This window comes from Apteryx rowi, unplaced genomic scaffold, assembly GCF_003343035.1.
Source record: "Apteryx rowi isolate R43461 unplaced genomic scaffold, aptRow1 scaffold_647, whole genome shotgun sequence".
Lineage (NCBI taxonomy): Eukaryota > Metazoa > Chordata > Aves > Apterygiformes > Apterygidae > Apteryx > Apteryx rowi.
In genome coordinates, this window is record NW_020450924.1 from 373,464 (window position 1) to 389,588 (window position 16,125).

A 16,125-nucleotide genomic window follows, 5' to 3' on the forward strand; every position below is an offset into this window, starting at 1 on the left:
CTACTCAAAAAACCCCAAAACCTAATCCTAATTTTAAACACAAGAGGACGTGCCTGCAGACAGTATTTAGAATGAGCAATCACATCTGCCTGTCAAACTTACGTGGCACTGCGGAGGCAAAGCGATCTACTTCGTTATTCATGAGCCTCTGACGCAATTCATTCTGGCCGCAGTTCTGCGGCCCGATCAGAACAATCGGCCTTTTCCTGTTTGCTGGTTGATGATACAGTGACATTTCCTCATAGGTCAGTATTTCCTCATTATCATAATCTTGAGAGAAAAACATAAAAGTCAAAACATGTATTATTGCTAGGTGCTAAGTTTAAGRAAGCTCCTGTCTCTCTTCCCAGCATCTATCTGCAAGCAACCAAAGCAAGAAAACTCCAAAAATTATCACTTGTGGCTGTCCCATAGGACAAGATATTCTTTTTCCCCTTCTGGGGAAAGAAAGGGTGCTTCCAGTCCCTACTGGTTAAGCGGAAGTATAAACTCGGGAAACAACCCTCTTGCCAAAGAGCAAGTTTCTAGTTTAAGAATAACATTTTATGCTGAACAACAACAAAAAAAATCACCATCCCAAACCCAAGGTACTTTTGTAAGAGTATACTTTTAACAACCCTCACAACTCACTGTGGACTAAATTTCCATCTACTAAACTTAATCATGTGGAGTTTTTCAAAACCATAATAAAGTAACCATAATAAAGTGGTTCATCATTGTAAAACTGTGAGAGCTTCAATGCCCCCAAAGCTATTTATTTTTCTACCTGTATCATCTGGTATTTATAAAAGGCACTAAATGTCCTTACAGATCCTGCTGCCAACCTCTTTTACATCTTTCACTAAATACAGTTGAAAACCATACTACCACCACCACACGGAACATCAGCAGGCAATATTTCCAACATCATATCCTGAATTTCCACATTCCGTTCACAGGGCTAACTATTCCTAGAATCTTCTATAGCTGTTACAAGCGAACACACTGTGTAAAAGATGTTGCTTACCATCATTTTTATTTGCATTGTATAAAACCTTTTTCCGTTTCTTTTTATTTTTCTTCGCACACCAGAGTTTTCCTAACCAAAATAAAATCAACACAATTAATTATCTGTACAGTAAAAAGCTCCCTATCCTACCCACTATCTGGATTTTTAAAATGGAGGGTTTTTTTCCTTAAGTTTTGAAAATGCATAATGTTTTTCGGTTCATTACAAGTCTGGGATATAAAGCAAATGTTGCATGTCATGGTCTTCAACTGAGTCATAGTAGATATAACTCTTTTTAAGAAAGAAAGAGGCTTCTCAAATTCTCCTACATTACCTCCATTTCTTTGTATATCATTCCAATTGATACAACTAAGTTCTTGATATAAATACAGGTCTGACTTTAGAATTTCGAAGACTCATCCCATTTGTACTATAAAAAAAAGTGGGAGAATTTTCTATAATTCTCTATGCAAACAAGGTTCCAGAAAGCCCTCTAATTAGCACCTGTATTACAGAAAATTTCTCTTTGGAAAGTGTATATCCAACCTGATTTTTCTGGCTCCTTGTCTTCTTCTATGGTTTGCTTCATTGCTTCTCTCTGCTGTTGAAAACTTTTTCCTTAATGCATAAAAAAAGTACAACAGCAGTTAACAGTTAAAAACCATTCCCATTTATAACTAAAAATGTATATATATTTCCTTACTTTCCTCTAACGACCTACTCATTTTACTTTTTCCTATGTTGTTAAATCTCTGAAGGTTCTAGTGGAATACAAGATGCAAGAGAAACTCACTGGGGAAAAAATAGGCTGGTCATACATAAGTTGTAAGGTTATCTCACCCTAACAGAACAAATCTGAGAAAATTAAAAAACATTAAATGAGCCCAAGTTTCAACAACAAAGAGTACAATAAATATGCACGGCATGTGCATCACATTAGTAATACCCTTTGAAACTAAGGATACTTGGAAGTGATGTTATTCATATTTACACAAAAATAAGTGTCTGTGTTGTTTCAATAGCATTACCTATATCAGACGACAGGTAGGTCAAATGTCCAGTGATTTTGGGAGCATGTTATCCAACTTTAACAAGATGCCTTTTTAGTTAGCGTTTCTTAAGTTCTAAGTTTATTGCCAAGCAAGTCACATACCCCTGGCATCATCAGCAAGTATGTTTTTGTACTCTCTTAGAATTGTCATATTGCTTGTATATCACCTTCTTCAGATATGCGAACATAGGTAATAATGCAATATTATTAGTGAATGGTAAATAGAAAACCAGCTAAGTTTCCTTCCCAGCATGACCTGAATTTTTTTGTGAATATTGGAAGGAAGGATTCAGCCTTTCAAAGAAATCCAATAGAAACACTTGCAGAAGGTTAAAGTTGGTGCGAAACCTGTTTCTTTATTGCTTCCAAACTATACTGCTCAAGAAAGAGTTGCAGAGCATTCAAATTGTTCTGGGCAGTTTTGTTTGGAAACTGAAAATACTGGAATGATGACATTTCCAAATTATGAGAATATGGCTTCCTAATTATTTTAACATATTAGATATGTTCTATTTATACAAAATCTTTTGAACATCAGCCTCAAAGAGATTAGCCTATATTTAACATCAGCGTTCTTATCTTAATCAAATGTCATAAAATAATGTCATACTTTATAGTATTTGAAAAGTCTTTTTTTTGCTATGTTTAACAGAAAAGCAGATCTCTAATGAACTGAAATGCAGTTCATAATTCAATGCAAAAATTATATACTGACTCCAATTTCTGAAAACTCAGTTACTCAAAAGTCCCTAGCAATTAGAAAGGAAGCATGACAAAGCTACTTTTAACTAAAGTTCTTCCCTGAGCAAAAACATGCAGAGAAATTATCACCTAAAAAGATATGTTTTAAAAATATACTAGTTGAAATACTGAATAACCCATCAGCCGCTCTCATCTGACATAGCAAGCAGGTTGAAGTGCAATGTTTTTGCAATTGCCAGCAGAGGGAACTCTGAATCTGCAGAATCTGCAGGGGGGAAGGAGAGGAGATTAGCTCTTGAAAGGCAAACTGCAGTGGAAAGGGAAGCTTTTCTGTGTTCAACATCTATACAGAGAGATCCCAGTTTACGCTATTGTCATCTAAAGCTCAACGTATTTAAGTAAATTATATAATTAATCCTGCGCTCTGCTGCAAGAGGTTCAAAGTCATAGATGTTTAAGGCAGTCAAGGTATACGAGTCTTTGAAAACTAGATTATTGCCCACTACCGCTATGGCAACAATGGCCTGTCAAGCTTTTGCTAGAGCTTTACTTACCAGGGATAAGGCCTGCCAATGGTTGATTGTCCTCATCTCCATCTCTGTAGGCCTGCCACCAGTTGGGATCTTCTTGGCTGATCACATGGAGTATATCTCCTTTTTGAAAAGATAGGCCTAACTCTCGGCAAGGGACATAGGGGTCATCAGAGGGATCATAGTCAAAATGTGCTTTCACATGTATCTGTGGAAGATCAAATGTAAAAACAGAGGAAAAACTGGTGCTTCTGAAGAATTATACCCCTTCTTCCTGTGATTGCATTGGAGCTCTAATATATAAAAACTCCAAGATCCTATAGAATGGAGATTTTATGTGGCATAAAGGAGATAATGGAATGTAATAATTAGATACATTAGCCATGAAAAAGATGGAGTTGGGCTAGTTTGGAGATGACGGCCTGAATTTGACCTTTTAAAATTATAAAGTGTATGTAATTTCCTCACCTCCTCAGAAGGCAAAAAAGAGCTACTGATTTAATTTTTTTGCATTAAGAACTTATCAGATATTCTCATTTTTTAAGAGTAAGTAGTAAATGCACGTATTGAGACCCATTTTGCTAGATTATAGGTGGAAGTTTTTGACACACAGTGCACAGAGATTTATATAAAACTGTTAAAGCTGTCTAAAGCAAAACATTAGCTAACAAAATAGTGAACAAAGTTTTCAGTGTTCAAATTTTTCCTCCTAAAGCATATTTTCAAGTTCAAACAAAAACATTTAAGTTCCAACCAATAAAATTTTATATATATATATATATATATATATATAAAAATATATAAAAGTACATACATAGTAGGTAATTTCGAAAGGAAATTTCAGAAGCACACAGTTCTGGTTTTGTATTTTTTTACTATTTCAGAAACTGAGTTAAAAAATCATACTTTTAATTTCAGCTTATCACCGTCAATCATTTTCATTAGCTAATTCAGGTAATAGTATGGTGGTTTAAATTAATTTTTTTTTTTGTTCCACAACATACAGAAGTATGTATCCAAAACTCAAGAACTTATGTAAAGCTACTTACAACTGTCTCCTTCGCAGGAGGTGGCTTGCTCTGCTGACTGGGAATCAATACGAAGGTCAGAGTACCGTGCATGTCAGCCTGAGGGAAAAAAAAGCTCTTCAGTATGTAGTATCAAAATCTGGCTCAACGTTAAGAATTCTAATAAGTAACATGCTTTAGAAAATGCTGCATTAATTCCTAGGAAAGCCAGTTCCTAAAAGCATAATCTATAAGTGGGTTAAAAGGTTATAGTACAGATACAGATGCAGTGATTCAGTGAAAGACTAAAAAGCCTAGAATTCTTTATTATGCACAAATTATTCCTATTTGAAATGGGGCACTTGCATCTCTGTAAGGAAGTGGAGGACTGTGAGAATTACGCTCTCTTGGTCTGTTCCAAATACCAACAAATGAGTCTATGCTGGGAGGAAAAAACATGGAAAATTTTAGAGACAAAACTTTTGTATACAAAGTGCACGTGTATACACACAAACATATAAAGATATAATAAAAAGCAAGCACCAACTCTGCGAAGAGGCCTAGATATGTCTCACTTTAAACACACCATCCCATGAACCATAACACAATTCATGCTGCATAAAACCAAAATGCATACAAGTATCACAAAAAATTCAGACCTAAGGCTTTAATAAAGCAAACATAACTGAACATAACATGATCAGGCTCCAAGAAAGCAAAACCCCACAATATTCAGTCAGCATGCATAACTCTGCAAAGAAATGGGTAGTGATGGTCTAGATAGTCTTGTCTAGTCATGTACAATTCATTATCATTTTACTAGCACAGGATGAAGCAAAAAATTAGAAAGAAAATAATTTCCATCTTCTGTTTAAAGTATTCTCTGGGGATTGAAATATTTGAGTCTAATTTTTAAAACTTCAATTTCACATTACAAAATACAAAAATCTACATATAAAAAACATTAAAGCTGAAAACATTTATTTAAACTAAGAAATTTTAGAATTTTAGCCACGTAATTTGCTTTAATGTTAATGTATTATGGTTTTTAATCTTTTATTCTGTAACTCTAGCTTGCAGGAGCTGCTCAAGAACAGAGCAAGCTCTCCACAGAGAACAACTCTAAACTAGCACTGCCAGAGTTGAATTATCTACTAAGCACATAGGAAACACTTTTCAGAAGCATAAGACTTAGCTGCATATGGCTTTCTTTTTCTTTTCTTTTTTTTTTTTTTTTAAATGGAGACAATTACGAATCTTGAGTCATCTCAGAAAACTTTGATTCAAAAAACAAGGACTGTGAAAGCTTTTCAAGTCTCTAGGAGTATATTTAAATGTGTTAAAAGAAATTCTCTTCATGAATTCACTCCATTCATTGTCTGAACAATCTAATGAGGAAATTTCAGAAAGGAAATCCAAGTGAAAGTGGAAATTATCCATTAAAAAACATAGTCTTATTCCACAAAGCATGTGGCAACTTCATCTATGTATATTACTGCTTGTCCTTTCTATAATAATGCAACTTACACTAGAACTCAAGTCTTTGCCCTGATTTTGATTTGCAGACAGACCTTAAATCTATTAAGTAATTCAAAGATTTGGTAAATATGATATTCCTAATTTCAAATTTTTTCCCAAAGATCCTATTAAAAAAGCAATAGTGTACATTTTCAATGTTTAGTATCAAAGTTATAAATTAACTTAAAAAAAAAAAGTCATTTTCATCTGTTTTTACTTCAACTGAACAGTCTTCCCTCCTACAATCAGACCAAAGATTCAAAGTCAGATTCAAGGCGTCCCGTTTCTGACACCGATTAATAGCAGATACTAAGGAAGAGCATGAGAAAACTGCAATATCGGACAAAAGGGAAGTATTGGCAATTCTCAGTTTTTAGCATCCTACATCACAGGGCCTTTGCAAGATAGTACTTCTGCATTAATAGATCCCGATGGATTGTTCTCCTGTGATTTTGCCTAGCAGCTTTTAAACTGATGTACAATTTTGTCATGAGTGTCAATAATACAGCAAACAAATGAAAAATATCTATGCTGGTAAAATTCTAGAAAAAAGTATCGTTATTAGGAGGGAAAGAGCAAGCAGCCTAGTCATGTAAAGATTTTGCATGAAACGATCGCACAGCTAATCAGGTTTATTAATCGCAGACTAAACCAAAGACAGATGAAGAAAAATCATGGTTTTTCAGATCTAAGCAAAATCTTTAAGAGATCAATAAAATTAAGTCTCAAGAAGGTAACTTGACTCTTCCAGGTTTGTAGGCCTCGTTTTTACAGGTAGCTGCCTTTCTGCTTATTAATATTTTACTTTGCGTCAGAAAGGAAACTTAAAATGGTCCTCTACATGTAAATATTAGCTATCGGAATGAAAAGATTTTAAAATAATGTTAAATAGGACTACAAATGACAAGCCGAGCCATCAGGCTTCAGTCTTATGAAATGAGTATTTCTTGCAAGGAAAAGTAGTGCACGGCTCACCAATAAGTCAAAAACTTCATTAACATCTTTTCCACGAATCTCAATGCCATTAATCTCCAGAACTTCATCCCCTTCATGTAACAGCCCGCTCTTCTCTGCGGCGCCTCCTTTGACTATTCGACTAATGATGACAGAATCCATTTCRTTGCGAACAGTGGCACCCTGCAGAGTGGCAACAAAATCTGGATTTATTACACATACAAAACTCAAAGTCATCTCTTGCATATACTCCAAGTCAGTGGAGAAAGATTTCTACTTTGAAAGAGAACGCAAGTAAGAGCTTGGATGCATATACCTAATGCTGCAGTTAAGAAAACAACCAACCAAAAGAAAAACCCCATGCATTTCTTTAAAGTGCACTGAATATTCAAGAATTGAATTTGTGTTGCACATATAAAAAGCCATTTTTAAGGATTTTTCTTATGGAAAATAAACACTTATTTGAAAGATGAAAAATAAAAGATGAAAGAGCTGTTAAAAAGTCTTCAGTGGTTGGCACAAGGACACAAACTCTACTGCAGCAAAACTTGGGACAATGCCTTCAATCAAGAAGCCCTGTCCAAACCCAAGTTTACAGCAGTTGTATGGACTATAAATGGTAGTATGTCAAGTGCTGGTATCAAATACATAAAAGTTTATCATCTATGAGCATTTCTCATGGGGGGGAGGGGAGGTGCAAGTTAAACATCACCTCCACATTCAAATTTCAAAGCTTTCATTGCAATCTGCAAAGGATAAAAACGCTTGCCTGCTTTGCATACAATTTTGAGTAAGTATCAATACATACCAGTGGAATATCTCGAGCTTTCTCAATACGAACTATTTTAACCGTCTCCCCTCCATACATGCCAACATTCTCATAAATCTTCTCATCTGTCACTGGCTCTGGTTGCATTTCTTGTTCCGCAACCTTATCGTGAGCCAGTAGGAGTGCCTAGTGTTAAACAAAATCAGTTCAGTTAAAGAAAATTTTGCATTTTGTATCTATATAAAATAGTACAAAGTTCAGTGAAATTCTTCTGCAGCTACGTAAGTCTTCGCAGGCTACAGAAAATTGCAAAATGACTCAAACAATGAAAAAAAGATTATTCATCACAGCTATACAACTAAGTTTAAACACATTTTATTATCAGGGTTCCATATTTTACATAGTTGCAGGATTCAACCACTTGCAGAGCAGTAGTCCATAATTTTAACTATAAACCTACCGAAGTTTTATTGTTATCAAAAAAGACCAGAAATATCTTTGAAAACATTACTGTAAAATAACGAGCCTGCAGAATAAAGCAACGTCTGCTCAGCACTAGGTGTTTTGTTCATTTCTGTAATGTAATTTTGAAACCTACAGGAGTCAGGTGCCCACTTGTACCATTCTGAAAAGCAAAAATAGAGGCAGGAGGGAAGGAGGGACCAGAAAACACCTGAACAAGTTGACTTTTATTATAATTGCAGGCATATGAAGGTGCAATTACAAACCCCCCAAATCTCCAGCTTAAATTTTAGAAACAACCCAAAACTTCCAAAGTTCTTGCAATGCTTTAATGAAAATTTTGGACCCCCGTAACACAGGTGTTTGTTGGTGGTCAAAGGTTTTCAAAGTGAAACACTGAAGCAAAACAGTATATTACTTTGCAATTCTCAGACTGCAAACTCTTTGGGACGTGTAGTACCTACTACCACACACTTGCCAAAGTTTGCTTCAAAATTTTGGAGAATACAAAAGCAATGTTAAAAACAACTGTGACTGCAATTAAAGTTTTCCTTTGTAAAAAAGGAAAACAAACAAAAAACCACCATGGAAATTGTCTTATTATGTATGCAACTGAGGATATAGACATAAGAAGTTATTGCGGAGAAAATAACTTACGGATTTACAACTTGCCCACAGGACAAGATTTCCTTTATGTACCTTATGGTAAGTGTGAAATAGTTTTCATTAAAAGAAAAAAGAAAATATATATAAGAAAAAAAAWATATATATATACACCCTACTGACCTAACGGTACCTTGTTCACATGAAAATTACCCAATTATACCTGTAAAATACAGCAGAGGCTGAATACAATCATACACTACACGTTAGTACAAATTTCCATTAGTTGCAGGACATTAGAAACCTCTCACCCTACAGAAATATTCAAGCTTTGCCACAGAGATGAAGAACAAAATCCCCTCCCCAACCAGCCCAAGACATTTGCAAAAATGTAAAATAGACTCGAAACAGCATTAAGAAATATATCCAGTAGATTAGCAGACTCATGCTGTTTTACCTGCATGTGAGGGGCATTCAGCAAAGCATTAAGCTCCTGCCCATCTTTGTGGTGACTGGGTTTCAAAGCACTCTGTACCTACAAAGAAATCAGGTAGTAAAGCTCTTACTCTATCCAGTGATATATGTTAAAAACACAAAACCCCAACCAAATAACCCCAAATGCCAAAAAAYCAAACCACCCCGCCAAAAACAAACAACCAAAAGCCCCCCCCAGACCAAGTACAAAGTCCTAGTTGCAGTTACTCATTTTACAGAAAGTAAAAGGATGTCCACCTAACTGTTACACTGGCTCATTAAACTTAATCTGGTGCACGTTAGAAACCCATGCAGTGAGACTACAGAACTACCCTAGCGTGTCTTGTCTCAGTAATTCTCTACAATACATCATATAGATTTGTCAACAGCAGAGACTAACAGAGAGCTCAGCTATGACAAAAGAGACGCATAAAAAAAATTAGTAAAAGGAAGAAGATAGTGAAATCAGTCACAATGAAGTCTATTATTTGAATATGCCAGGTTCTAGACTAATTTCTCATTAGCATGGCTAGACTCCCTTTTGCTTAAAAGGAGATAGCTTATCTTTACCCAAACTATTTCTACCAACAGCAAAACTACACGATTTCAGGACAGGTTTCTACCATCCATGCTGAGCCGCCTGCCTCAGAAAGTGTGAAGTCAGAACTTCAAAACACCAGGGCCCCAGGAAACCAGGTTTCTTTGGCTGGTTCCAAAATAATCCACGTTAATAAATGGATTGTTTTTGCTTAAGCAACTTTGGGTGCCAAAAAAAGGTTTGCATTCTCATTCTGTTACAGAAGATGCCTTGCCATCATCTCTCAAATAGTAGAAAATCTCAGCACATTTAAAGAGAAGCCAGGAGCAGGGATTTTGCTTTTATTTAAGGGAGAAAGAATTGCTGTTGCAATATGAACTTGCGTAACCAACATTGCAAACTGCCTTTTTCTGCTAGAGCTACAGAAGCCTAAGCTCTAGAGCAGGTTCTCTACCACACCGCAAAGCCCCAACAAAATTGATGTCTGTAGCTTTAAAGAAAGCTTTTGGGACATGCAGTCGAAAACAGTTTCAGAATTGTACAGTGTCACTGATGAACTGTGCACTAAAATAGTCACATTGGCATTACCTGCCATTTAAAATTAATGCTATATGTGCATATGCCATTTTTCTTTCTTATAATGTTTTGTTGTTTGCATCATCAAGAAGTTATCAGCAACTTAAGTCCAAGCTTTTTCAAGTGCCTTTTTAAAATCACTCTGAAGCAAATAAAACTCTGGAAAGAGGAAAGAGCTGCTTTCAGGCAGAGCAACTCATACCTAAGTTCAGCAACAATAAACAAAACAAAAAAGCTGCCCCCCCACTCCCCACCCTCCCCCCAAAATAAGGAAAAAACAGCCAGGCATACAAGCTACAGAGACCTGGCCAGAGGAAAGAAAATTAAGTTTTTCTTAGGCAAAAATAATTTCCTCCCTTCTTGCTACCATAATAGAAGGAGAGGCCTTTCCAAAAAGGAAGAAACAATCTGGAAAATGAGCCTAAGATCTTCTGCTGAGACAATGCCAGGAGGATACAGGATGGTGTGAACGAAAGTCTGAAAGTTACTCTCAAGATACTTCTGTCAGTCACAGAAATATTTGTTCCAAATTTCCAATTCAACCATTTCAGGATGCCGTTTAACATACTGCAAAATACAAGTAAGTTAAATACATCAGAAGCTGAATTACCGAAAATCCAGAAGATTACATCTGAAAATTGGAACAGGCGTATGCAACATATTGCCTTTTTAGGAATTTCAAGGCCAGAAAGCAAGGGCGGGATGGGGAAAGAGGAATCAAAAAGACCGCAGGAGTATGTTTGCCTTTTATGTAATAGCCTTCTGGGTTATGACAGAATTTGACAGGTTTAAAACAATTTTGGATTTAATCATATAAAAAAAATTTCTTCATGGAGTGCTATCAAGAGACACAACACTGGCTTTATGCCACCTTCTGGCTTTAGGATTTATGAAGCTAACTAAAAAAAACACAAGGGGTTTTTTTGGAAGGTGAGGGGTATGGAAGATAGCAGGGAGGAATATGAAACTTTGAAAATAGACCTGGAGTTTTCCTACACTAATAAGGCTTTGCTATTCCACTACAGAATTCAACAGATGATTTGGGCTTGCTGGAGTAACATAGAGTTGGAAGGCATGTTTTCTTCTTGGAAGCTTCCCTTAAGCATTGAATAAGAGAACATCGTATCCATGAAGGAAGAAAAAAACCAGATTTACTAACAGATAAATCCATAAAGCCCCATACATAAATGGAGATCCAAAACTCTGGCTTGTATCAGAATAAATTCCCAAACTAGGCCAATGGAAAATGCGTTTGTGAGGAAGCAGTTTCGAAACAGAAGTTAATCAAAAAGGTCCCTTCCATTCAGGCACACAGACACTGAAGAAGTCCACTTACTTGTCAGCCTGTAGTAAACTATAAGATGCTAAGCCAGAGGCAAGGTCATCCAGAGACAAGCTCAAAAGTAAAGTACTTTCACCTGGTTTTGGCCCAGTCTTACTGACAAATCTAAACAGGAAAATCTTGAGCTGCAGTTTAATCAGCACACTGTGCCTTTAGATAATATTTAAATAATGTCCCTCAAGAATCAGTAATTTCTTCTGCAGAAAACCTCCAGGCTTGCTATGAACTTGTTTTCCTTCACTCACAAGGTTAAAGTCTACAGGAAGGAAACAAGAGTGGGAAGAGATGTTGGAAAAAAAATTGCTTCTAATCAGGCAGAAAAAAAGCCAGATAATGAAAAGAAAATCAGCTTGCCACCATGCTGAAATTGGAGTGATATGTCTTATTGCAGTCGAAGAATGGCTATATACTGGCTTAGATACTCTGATCTGAGCCAGTTCTGAGTAGTTACGTCTGGTTCACTGGGTGCTAATTGCTGGAGCATTTACCCAGCCTCTGGGTCTGGTTTTGCTAAACACTGTGTCCTTATACTCAGGGTGATACTGGTATTCAAGCTAGCTAAAGTTAACGAACATGTATGTGTATTGAGCTGTAGCCTCAGTTTACTGCAATATATACATGCCTTAGGCCATAGAGTGTGGAAGATAAAATTACTGAGCAAACCAGAGGGTCCAGCCACACCTAGCCGCGCATGAGAACTCATACTGTTCACAGCAATTCATATCTGATGGGTTTTCTGTAAACCGCTACTCCTGCTTATAAAGCTACAGGTACTGTTCAGCCATATTCAAGTGAGTAAGTCTCAATGAAGATAGTTAACTTTTTGAAAAATTTTCAGTTAAAATCTCACTAAAAAGATTCAAGTTAAAGTCTCAAGTAAAACTCTAGAAGTATACTTTAGTAATTTCTAAAAGACATGCCAGGTCTTATGAAAGAGCAGTCATCTGTCAGACCTCAAAATCAAATCTAATTTGACCATCACAACAGTGATCAAAATATTGAAATTAAGTTCTAAGTGATCTAGTGCTCACTTTAAAGCAAAATGCTTGTTTCCAGTACAGTTGTATTTTCAGAGATGCCTTCCAATTTAGGAACCATGGCTCACTCAGAGGAATGTCAACAGTGAATTGCAATTCAATTGCTGAACGCTTGAAATAAAGAATACTGGCGCTAAAGAGTTATGAGTAACTAATTGCTCTTCCTTCCTGTATATAAACACAGTACCTTTTACATATTACATATCTACCTACACTGTAAAGGAAATTCTTACGCCCAAAATATTTTTCTGGTTATTATTTGGAAATCTGGAAAAAAACAGATATAGCAATCAGTGACTAGTATAATCTATTTTATATGCAACATTCAGTAATTCACACAAGCTCAACAAGTAAATATTTCAATAACAGCTATGATTATAGCTTTCAAATATATCACAGAGATGCATACTGTACATACCTCTTGTGCTAGTTCTTGTGCATTGGAGATAAGAGGATATGGAGGGCTGGCTTTGTTCATGTGCACGGTAACAGCATTGTGTATCTTAAATGCATTCTGAAAATCAGTATTTTGAACAAGTTGTAAAATGAGAGCGATATCCTCTTGGCTCTGAGGGTCTACCAAAATGTGCTGGATATGCTTAACAGAAGTCAACAGTTCTTCCACTTCTAGGTAGAAAATAACAAAATAAGGTACAAGTTAACAAAGGCTAATAATTACATAATGTTTATATTAATATTTATGCCAATTTTTTTCCCTGTTCAGTTTTCAGATCAGCAATGATGCATGCAGATTCATTAGTTATCTATTGTTCGCCCTGAATTTTATTAGTAGAACAGATCAGAATCAAAACAAGGACCACAAGTCAGTGTAAGCAGAATAAAGAGCTGATAGAACACTTAAATTTAAGTTCCCTATCACAGCAACAGTTGTCCTTCTCTGAAGGAAAACACTGATATGTAAAAGATTCAATAATCGCAGCTCATGTATAACTAACTGTGAAAGAGGGCCTAATTTTGCGATATGAAAATAACTACTTTGATAAACTATTCTTGATGCACTGTATATTCACTAGGAGTCTATTTCAAATACACCTTCCCATGTCCATTTGTCTTCTAAGTATGTATTAACTATATATAGCTTACCTGTAGAACGAGTGTTTGATAAGTAAACTACACTCAATTTCTAAATGTAAAATTATGAGCAATCTTATCACATTAAAATAAAAAGGATAAAGATGAAAGAAAAGATCTCTATGATCAGAGTTCTGAAAGTCCTTTGTATCAGAAGAAAGTCCATATCTTTCACTTACTGCAGTTCTACTTGGACCATAAAATACTAAAATATTAATAACTCGTTTCTACATTTTCATAGACTACTACACATACACTACATTCTGAAACTTCAAAAGCTAATTTAATGCTTTAGGAGTGCTTTTTAAAGATTGTCAGCTAATTTAGTTTTAAAACCAACTGGAATTTCTGCAAAGTATGTCACTTTTCAATATTAAAAATTTGAGAAACTATCTAAAACAAGGAATATGAAGCATGCCTATACATCTGTATAAACAGAAGTTAAAAAATCCCCAAGCAGACCAAACAAAACTAGTTGATACTTTGAACCTGAATAATGTATGTATTCTCACATATCATCCAAAAATCAAACTTTCTCAATAGAACTGTTCAGCCACAATAGGCTTTTCAGCAATCTTCTTTCAGTAGGTTCAAGCCAGCTAGAATTCTGAATCCTGGTAATCTTTTAGAACAAATAAAGAAAATAATCCCAAATTTTAAAACTTTCAGTTGATTTTGAGGTCAGTCTCACTTACTGGTATCAAATATCAGCTGTGAGAATCATTTCTCAATTTCAGCAGCCATCTTCACCGTTCCATCATAAGCTAATTAAATAACATTACATAAAATCGGAATGCCATCAAGATGTCAGCCGAGTTAAATCACAATAGCTTTGGATCTCTAACATAGACACATTTTGTCAAGGAGTTTCATTTACCCATTTTTAACCTGAACTTTAACCCAAGGCTGGACTCAAGCCTGTTGAGCATAAGATTAGGATGGCAGATTCAGGGGCACAAGCCTAATAATGCACTCCAATGAAGTTTAATATTTTAAATTTCAGACAAAGCATATTTAAATAAATGCTTTCGAGTTAGCAAGTCAGTCTTCTGCATAATAAAAGGAAACAGAGCAACAATACAGTATAGCTACTATTGTTGCATTTTACTGTCTGCAGGACAATTAAAAAACCCCACCCCAAACCATTCCACGCATAGCTGAAAGCATCCACCCCACCACCAGGCAGAGGCTCCTCCCTGTTGCCACCAAGGAAAAAGGCAGTGCAAAAGCTGCACTGAAAACTCGGACACAGGCTGTGCGTGATATTCCATAAGGGAAATCCAGTACAGCTCAGAACATGGAAATTAAGCTCAGTGCCCCACTGGAAAACAGTAAACAAAATGTACTTGCCATCACACAGTGGCAAATGAAATTTGGATAGAAGAGTAAAGAACAGTCTACAAAAATATCTGCTAAATAGGATGTTCTCAACTGACAAATTTCTTACATAGTGGGGTACGCAGATTACCAAAGCATCTCAGAAACTGGTTCTCCTAAGAGTGAGGATATGTACTATTTTCAAGCATAAAAACAAAAAACCAAAAACAGCAACAACAAAAAACAACCCCAAAACAAAAAAAACAAAAAAAAACCCACAAAAACCCACACACCATAGTGGATAAAAGTCAGAGGCTACTGTGCATAAAATTTCCACAAATACCTGTCCAGATAAAAAACAAAACCAAATTCTGGTATTTATTACTGTTTGTTCAAGTTTCAAAGAACAGTGAAATATTAGAGGAGAAACTAACTTCTTCTACCACTCGCTATGTAGAAATGTTTTTTTTTAGATTTATTTCTCAATTTTCTCCCAACCATATATCTAATAATTGAAATACATACATATATGTATATATATGTAAACACAGGTTTCTTTCTAATACATATTCCACATAAGATAAAAATATATATGGACACAGAAGGATGGATATCTATAATGAAAAGAGGTAAACTTCCTAGATGCCTCTACATATTATCTCTTTAGCACTTTGCTGCTTCCATTTCTTTCTTTCTCGCCTTTTCCTACAAACCCACCACAGAACTCTCCTCCCCATCTAATTCCCCTCTACAATAAATCTTCCCCTGTGCTGAATGCAAAACCCTATGCAAACTGATGAGCGCACACAGACAAAGGAACAGCAAACAAACACCCTCTCCTCAATCAAGGTTGTAAGAGAGAAATAACACTTGGATGGAGTGAAATTAAATATTCTCACAAAGGCAGAGATTCATTTCCAAAGCCACTTGTTCAATAAAAAAAAAAGTATACATATACAAATCTGACTTTACTGATGCCTAACTCTCTCGGGTTTGTATTTCTGAATTCTAAATCAGATTAAATTAGAGTTAGGTACATTTAGTTTTTTTTTAAATAAACACCAGGTAACAAAAGATAGGTACTTCCTATTGAAAGGGCTGTCTTGAAGGGGGGGGGGGGGGAGAGAGTTCAGTAAATGACTTAACATCTGCATCTACTCACAGA

The 16,125-nt window shown here is 35.7% G+C and overlaps 1 protein-coding gene across 2 annotated transcripts in view; it reads right to left on the minus strand.

Moving 5' to 3' along the window:
• Window positions 1-16,125, minus strand: part of MPP5 (membrane palmitoylated protein 5) — a 56,256-nt gene that overhangs the window by 7,064 nt on the left and 33,067 nt on the right. For both annotated transcript variants that reach the window (XM_026084571.1, XM_026084572.1), the window contains exons 3-11: window positions 12,970-13,178; window positions 9,042-9,119; window positions 7,559-7,705; window positions 6,772-6,933; window positions 4,321-4,398; window positions 3,296-3,479; window positions 1,535-1,606; window positions 1,007-1,078; window positions 103-270 (exon numbers count right to left, since the gene is read on the minus strand). In XM_026084571.1, coding sequence (XP_025940356.1) covers window positions 103-270; window positions 1,007-1,078; window positions 1,535-1,606; window positions 3,296-3,479; window positions 4,321-4,398; window positions 6,772-6,933; window positions 7,559-7,705; window positions 9,042-9,119; window positions 12,970-13,178 — 1,170 coding nt within the window. The remainder of the gene's footprint in view (window positions 1-102; window positions 271-1,006; window positions 1,079-1,534; window positions 1,607-3,295; window positions 3,480-4,320; window positions 4,399-6,771; window positions 6,934-7,558; window positions 7,706-9,041; window positions 9,120-12,969; window positions 13,179-16,125) is intronic.